Below are 7228 nucleotides of genomic sequence, written 5' to 3'. Positions count from 1 at the left end.
GATGTCTGCTCAGCTTCTTCCACAGTGATCAAAGAAACAAACATTTACTCAGCGTATCTGCAATCTCCCTAGCACTCTACAATAATCTTCTGTCATCATTATCAAATGGTCCAGTGTTGGCTGGTTTTCTCCTTCGGATGTATTCAAAGAAGTGATTTGTTCTAGTGCTTCTAGCAATGTGCTCCTCAAATTCCATTTTAAAATCTGATTTAGCACTCCCATTCATTTATTTTGCCACAGTTTGTACTCTCTCAATTTTTCATCATTTAGTTTGATTTCAGCTTTCTAAAGCAAGCCTACTAGCCTTTTATGGCTTCCTTGATTCTACTTGTTAACCATGCCAGGCCCTTCTTGGCATTATTTCTGTCCTTCCTAGTCAGTGGTACACATTCGTCTAGCTGAGCTCTTATTTACTCTGGTTTTAAATAATCTTTAAGTATGGTGAAGAGTTCTGACTCTCCTGACTGCAGTTTCCTTTTTTAACAGTCCTCGCATCTTTGGGAAACTGCCTCTTTCAAAGTTGAGCATGGCTGTACTGGACTTTTGAGGCAACTGACTGATTGTGTTTAAGAACATAAGAACATAAGAGAAGCCAATGTTGGATCAGGTCAATGGCCCATCCAGTCCAACGCTCTGTCACAGAGTGGCCCAAAATTCCAGGTGTCACTAGAAGCCCTCTCACTGTTGCCCCCGCCCAAGCGCCAAGAATACAGAGCATCACTTGCCCCATACGGAGAGTTCCTATCTATACCTTGTGGCTAATAGCCACTGATGGACCTCTGCTCCATATGTTTATCTAATTCCCTCTTGAAGCTGTCCATGCTTGTAGCTGCTACCAAGTCCTGTGGCAGTGAATTCCATGTGTTAATCACACAACGAATTTGGCAAAGGAAAGCTAAGTGGAAAAAAAGCACTCATGTGAGAAACAGGAAGGAGGAGGTGAGAATCTCATCAGGGAGCAAAGCTCACTTTTTGGCCAGCAGCAAAACTCCCAGCAGCAACAAAATATCCAGAGGAGACAGGATTAGAACTCACATGCTGCAGTCCGTTCTTCTAACTGTATACCAAAACAACCAAGGGAAAGACACATCATTTGTTTATTATCTATTTATTTGTTAAGAGGTATCTCCAAAGACCCTGCTTGAGGCAGGTTTTAACTAAAACAATAAGAGTTCTCTGCTGTGGCCTGTCCATCTTGGGTGGCCCTCCACGGCATAGCCCACAGCCTCATCGAACCACGCAAGCCCCCTCGCCACGACAAGGCAGTGATCCATGAGGGGGCTGCGGTGGCTCAAGTGGTAAAGACGCTGAACTGCAGGCTGTGGTAGGTCGGTAGTTCATCAGTTCGGGACCCGGGTGCCGCATGACGGAGTGAGCTTCCGTCTCTAATTCCAGCTCCTGCCAACCTAGCAGTTCGAAAGCAAGAAATTGCAAGTAGATAAATAGGTACCACTTCAGTGGGAAGGTAACAGCGTTCCGTGCGCCTTGGTGTTTAGTCATGCCGGCCACATGACCATGGAAACGTCTTCAGACAGCGCTGGCTCTTCGGCTTTGAAACGGAGATGAGCACCGCAACCCTAGAGTCAGATTCGACTGGCTTTCGAGCAAGGGAACCTTTACCTTTATTAGAACATGTAAGATGCTAAAATAGTTGCATAACATGTGTAATGATATTTACTAAATTATTTATTCTATTAGGTCAATACTGCATGGACAGAAACTGTACAGAAGTTAGTAATCGGAAAGGTCCTTGTAGACAGGAAGGCAAGGATAAAAAATAGGAAGTAATAATTTGTAAGCCTATTTGAATTCAATGAGACCCAATCACAAGCAACCTAATTCTTCTTGTTTAGGAACGAAGCTAAAACAAGATTAAGGCAAGCATGTCAATCATCACAATACAACTTGGGCAGTGTGGTAACCAGGTTGGCCGTGAGGTGTTCCAGGCGATCGCCACAGATCTCCACAGCACGCATGGACTGTGTTCCAAAAAGGAAAATGATGCCTACCAGGCAGCCTCCAAAGAGCGCTTTTTCAGCGAGGAGAAAACAGGAGGTATGATAACATGGGATGTTTCTTCTTTCCTGTCCACACCCCCACAAGACAGCAGTTCAGTGGTCAGAGATATTACCATCTTTGATGCATGGAGTTCTGCATGAAATCCATGAGAAGAACTCAGCTGGATCAGACTGGTGGCCCATCTAGTCCAGCATCCTGTACTATTGACTTGATTTATTGTGCGATTTGTTTTAGAAGAGAAGAAGAAGAGAAGAGATTAGATTTATACCCCGCCCTTAACGACCCAAAGGTGTCTCAGAGCAGCTTACAAACTCCTTTCCCTTCCCCTCCCCACAACAGGCACCCTGTGAGGTAGGTGGGGCTTAGAGAGCTCTGACAGAAACTGCTCTTTTTTTAAGAACAGCTGTGCCAGAGCTAAAGCTTGCCCAAGGTCATCCAGCCAGGTGCAAGTGGAGGAGTGGGGAATCAAGCCCGGTTCTCCCAGATTAAAGTCCACGCACTTAACCACTACACCAAACTGGCTAGTTTTGTTGTTTTGATTAATTTTTAATTGTTTTTGTTTGTTTGAGCAGGTCTGGACAGGTGATATACCTCTAAATAAAAAAAAGGAAATAATCCTATTTCATACAGTGGCCAACCACTTGCCCTGGAGGGCTAACAAACGGGACACAGAAGCAAAGATCTTCTGCTGTAGTTTTCTAGCACCTGTATTCAGAGGTCCGCTGGCTCTGAATATGAAGGTCCCCCTTAGTCGCCCATGTCAGCCAGTGGTAGGGTTGCCAGCTCTAGATTGGGCAATACCTGGAGATTGTGGGGGTGGAGCCTGATAAGGGTGCTGTTTGGAGAGGGGAGGAACGTTAATGGGGTATAATGCCATAGAGTCCTGCTTCCAAAGTGGCCATTTTCTCCAGGTGATCTCTGTCGCCTGAAGATCAGTAATAGCAAATCTCCAACCACCAGCTAGAGGTTGGCAACCCTACCCAATGGCAATTTATTTATTTAGAAGAAGAAGAGATTGGATTTATACCCCACCCTTCACTACCCAAAGGTATCTCAGAGCGGCTTACAAACTCCTTTCCCTTCCCCTCCCCACAACAGACACCCTGTGAGGTGGGTGGGGTTGAGAGAGCTCTTGACAGAAACTGCTCTTTTTCAAGGACAGCTCTTATCAGAACTACAGCTTGCCCAAGGTCATCCAGCCAGGTGCAAGTGGAGGAGTGGGGAATCAAACCCGGTTCTCCCAGGTTTATATACCGCCCTCCTCAATGGGCTCAGGGCAGTGTACAACAGTTAAATATACAATTAAAACAATTTTAAAATGACAATTTACACATAGAATCATAAAATACCGTATAATTATAAAAGTTGTCAGTTGACTAGTCAGATCAGGTCTGATGGACAATTGGCCTGGAAAAATTGGGCCAAAAAACTTAGGGTCAGAAAGCTGGAGGGAGGGAAAGGGGGGGGGGACATCTGCTGCCCAGCGGAAGAGCTCCATCTTGCAGGCCCTGCACGGGAGCTCATTCCACCGGGCAGGGGCCAGGGCTGAAAAAGCCCTGGCCCTGTTCGAGGCTAGTGGGATGTCCCTGGGGCCAGGAACCACTAACAGATGTGGATTTGTGGACCTCAGTACCCTCTGGGGCTCATATGGGGAGAGGCGGTTTCGTAGGTATGCTGGCCTCTGGCCGTATGGGGCTTTAAAGGTAAGCACCAGCCCCTTGAAACGGATCCGGAATTCAATAGGCAGCCAGTGCAGTTCGCGCAGTACGGGGTGGATATGTGCCCGCACAGGCGTCGGCGTCTACACCCGCACTGCTGCATTCTGCACTAGCTGCAGCTTCCAGAGCAGAGTCAAGGGCAGCCCCACGTAGAGAGAGTTACAGTAATCCAGTCTGGAAGTGACCATTGCATGGGTCACTGTAGCTAAGTCCCATGGAACAAGATACGGGGCTAACTGTCTGACCTGGCAGTGGTGGTGACCTGGGCCACCATAGAGAGGGCGGTATCCAGGAACACCCCCAGGCTCTTGACACTCGATGTAGGCACCAATGGAGCCCCGTCAAAGGTTGGGAGCCTGATCCCCTCTCCCAGTCCCCCGTGACTCAGGTACAGGACCTCCGTCTTAGATGGATTTAACTTCAGTCGGCTCTGTCGTAACTATCCAGCCATGGCCTGTAGCACCTCTTCGAGATGTTCTGGGGCCGTGTCCGGGCAGCCGTCCATCAGTAGATAGAGCTGGGTGTTGTCTGCATATTGGTGACAACCCAGCCCATACCTCCGGATAATCTGGGTGAGGGGGCGCATATAGATATTAAACAGCATGGGGAAGAGGATCGCTCCCAGCGGAACACCGCATACTAGTGGGTGCTGCTGGGATAACTCCCCCCCAGGGGCCACCCTCTGTCCCCGACCCTGAAGGAAGGAAGCTAGCCATTGCAAGGCAAGCCCCCGTATCCCGGCGTCAGTGAGGTGGTGGGTTAACACCTGATGGTCAACCATATCGAATGCTGCTGACAGATCGAGAAGAATCAGCAGTGAGGAGCCACCTCGATCCAGATGTCTCTAGAGACCAGCACCGTCTCTGTCTCATGGGCGGGGCGAGAGCCAGACTAGAAGGGATCCAGGACCTTAGCCTCATCCAAGAACACCTGAAGCTGTATTGCCACTTCCCTCTCTACCACCTTACCCAGGAATGGTAGATTAGACACTGGGCGGTAGTTATTAAGGACCGTCGGGTCCAAAGAGGGTTTCTTAAGGAGAGGGTGAACTACCGCCTCCTTCAGTCCCTCTGGGAAAGTCCCTGTTGAAAGAGACAGATTTATAATCTCCCTCAGGGGGATCCGCACCTCATCGCCCCAGGCCTTAATCAGCTACGATGGGCGGGGATCTAGGAGTTGGTATACCAATATTAGTTGGTATTGTATGGCAAAGGATAAATCATTGCTGACATAATATTTTTTCTTGATTTTGAAAGTCTAGTGATGAGTCATAGCATGGTATCGGAATTGTGTTACTTATCAGTCATGTTGCAAGCGATATCAAATAGGTGTCCTTGTAGCAACTGCTTTCTATCTAGCAATCACAATACCAATAGGTGTGCTATCTGGAAAAGAGGAAGGGAAGAATTGTGTTTTTCCCCCCATGCAAAATACAGCATGTCTAGTGTCAGAAAGAAGTGATGGCCCTTCCGACAGATGTGCAGCCTTGCAGGAAGATGTCTGGGCCAAATGCAATAGATCAGTTTCTAAAAAAAACATACTTGTTGTGCTGAAAAGTAGTTGTCTTGGAAGGATGCATCAAGATGAGTGCCCATAGTCCATTTGTGTGAAAGTCTGTCCTAAAACAGTACATCTGGTATTCAAAGATCCCATTGTAGACTTTACTGCTTCACAAGATTCCTCAGCAGCAAAAGCTTCTAAGGCCACTTTGGGGGGGGGGGGGCTAAATTTCCACAGCGTATAAAGCCCAGCTTTTCTTCAACATTTGACAAACCAGTGCTTTCTTTTCAAAATGTGGGTGTGCATATTTAGTTGCTAGTGTTGGATGCATATGAATACAGGAGGAGCCAACTTTGAAGTCAGTGTTCAACATGGTTGGCTCTGCAAAAATCCTATGACTTTTGACTGTCTTTATTGTGATCTCCAGGGACCATGCTGAAAGCATATTGGCAATGTGTCTCCCCCCCCCTTAAACATCTTCCTCATTTTCTTGCTGTTTAAAACAGACCAAAAACAAAATATGTGTTTGGCTTTTGTTTTTTCCTTCTTCAGTTCCAGCTGCTCGTGCAGTTCTTGTTGACATGGAGCCAAAAGTGATTGGACAGACTTTATCAGTGGCCTTGAGGTCTGGCAGCTGGAAATATGACCATCAATCACACTTCTGTCAAAAGCAAGGTTCAGGCAACAACTGGGCAAATGGGTATGCATGACTGGTTCATGGGTGGCAGAGGAATTCTTTCTGACTTATACCCCACTTATTCAGGTACAGAGATCCTCAAGATGGTTTGCAGTTGAACAAAGAATCTGTTTAGACACAATGCAGACCGACTTAATTCTGTTTATAGAACCTAAGCCATGGTTTGAACTATTATGGATACAGGTGAATTGTATTTTGGAGATGCTTGTATGCTTTACTTTTTCAGCAGTTCAGCATTCCATCTTATAGCTGCAAAGGCTTTTGAACATGGTGCTAAAGTCATAAACAAACAAGCTCACGTTTATCAAAACCTCGGCATCGGTTTCTGAGATAACCAAACAAAGCGTGAGCTAATTTAGCAAACGAAGATCTCCCACAAAGCTGTAAGGAAAGGCCATCTTGAACACTGTTGAAGTCCCCTTTACTGCGTCACAACAGAACCAAAATAGCCTCAAAATATTACCAACTGTGAAGAAGAAGAAGAGTTGGATTTATACCCTGCCCTTCACTCGGAGTCTCAGAGTGGCTTACAGTCTCCTTCTATTCCCCTCCCTACAACTTAGACATCCAGTGCGGTAGGAGGGGCTGAGAAAGCTCCGAGAGAACTGCTCTTGAGAAAACAGCTCTGAGAGAACTGACTGATCCAAGATCACCCAGCTGGCTGCATGTGGAGGAGTGGGGAATCAAACCCAGTTCTCCAGATTAGAGCCCACCAGTCTCAACCACTACACCAAACTGTGCCCTTTAACTCTCAGCCCCCTCGGATAAGGGTTTTTTTGAAGCATGATATAACTTACACTTTCATAAGAAAATTATGCTATTTGTTGTTAGAAGGAATAAGGTAACTTTAATTATTTAATTCAAACGTTTTGTAAGCTGCTTTCCCCTCTCCCGAATGCTTTGTTTATTTGGGAGTCTGCCGCTTAATTCTATTAATTACAAGGTTAATGCAGGAGAATCAAAATCATAAAAAACCCAACACCAAACTTCAAATCTTGTCAGTTATTTCATCCTGAAAGGCAGAGTGATTGTTGCCCATCTGTACTCGCTTATGCACCAAGTAGATCTTTTGTTTGTTTGTTTGTTTCTCTTGTGCTGTAATTGAATTGCTTCCTGTCATTCCCCCCCCTCTCAATATGTACACAGTTACTGCATCCACGGGCCCAAACACAAAGAAGCAATCATGAATCTGGTGCAGAAGGAGGCTGAGAAATGTGACCGGCTGAGTGGATTCCTGACACTCCTGAGCATGGCTGGTGGGACAGGGTCAGGCCTGGGAGCCTTTGTGACCAGA

The 7228-nt window shown here is 46.5% G+C and overlaps 1 protein-coding gene across 1 annotated transcript in view; it reads left to right on the top strand.

The window, feature by feature from the left end:
• The first annotated feature begins 1883 nt into the window (after window positions 1–1883).
• Window positions 1884–7228, top strand: part of TUBD1 (tubulin delta 1) — a 15235-nt gene continuing 9890 nt past the window's right edge. The window contains exons 1-3 of the mRNA XM_015426279.1: window positions 1884–2055; window positions 5790–5937; window positions 7081–7219. Of these exons, the coding sequence (XP_015281765.1) occupies window positions 1884–2055; window positions 5790–5937; window positions 7081–7219 (459 nt within the window). The remainder of the gene's footprint in view (window positions 2056–5789; window positions 5938–7080; window positions 7220–7228) is intronic.

This window comes from Gekko japonicus, unplaced genomic scaffold, assembly GCF_001447785.1.
Source record: "Gekko japonicus isolate JY-2015 unplaced genomic scaffold, Gekko_japonicus_V1.1 scaffold476, whole genome shotgun sequence".
In the NCBI taxonomy this organism is placed as follows: domain Eukaryota; kingdom Metazoa; phylum Chordata; class Lepidosauria; order Squamata; family Gekkonidae; genus Gekko; species Gekko japonicus.
This window is presented reverse-complemented; position numbering and strand designations above follow the sequence as displayed.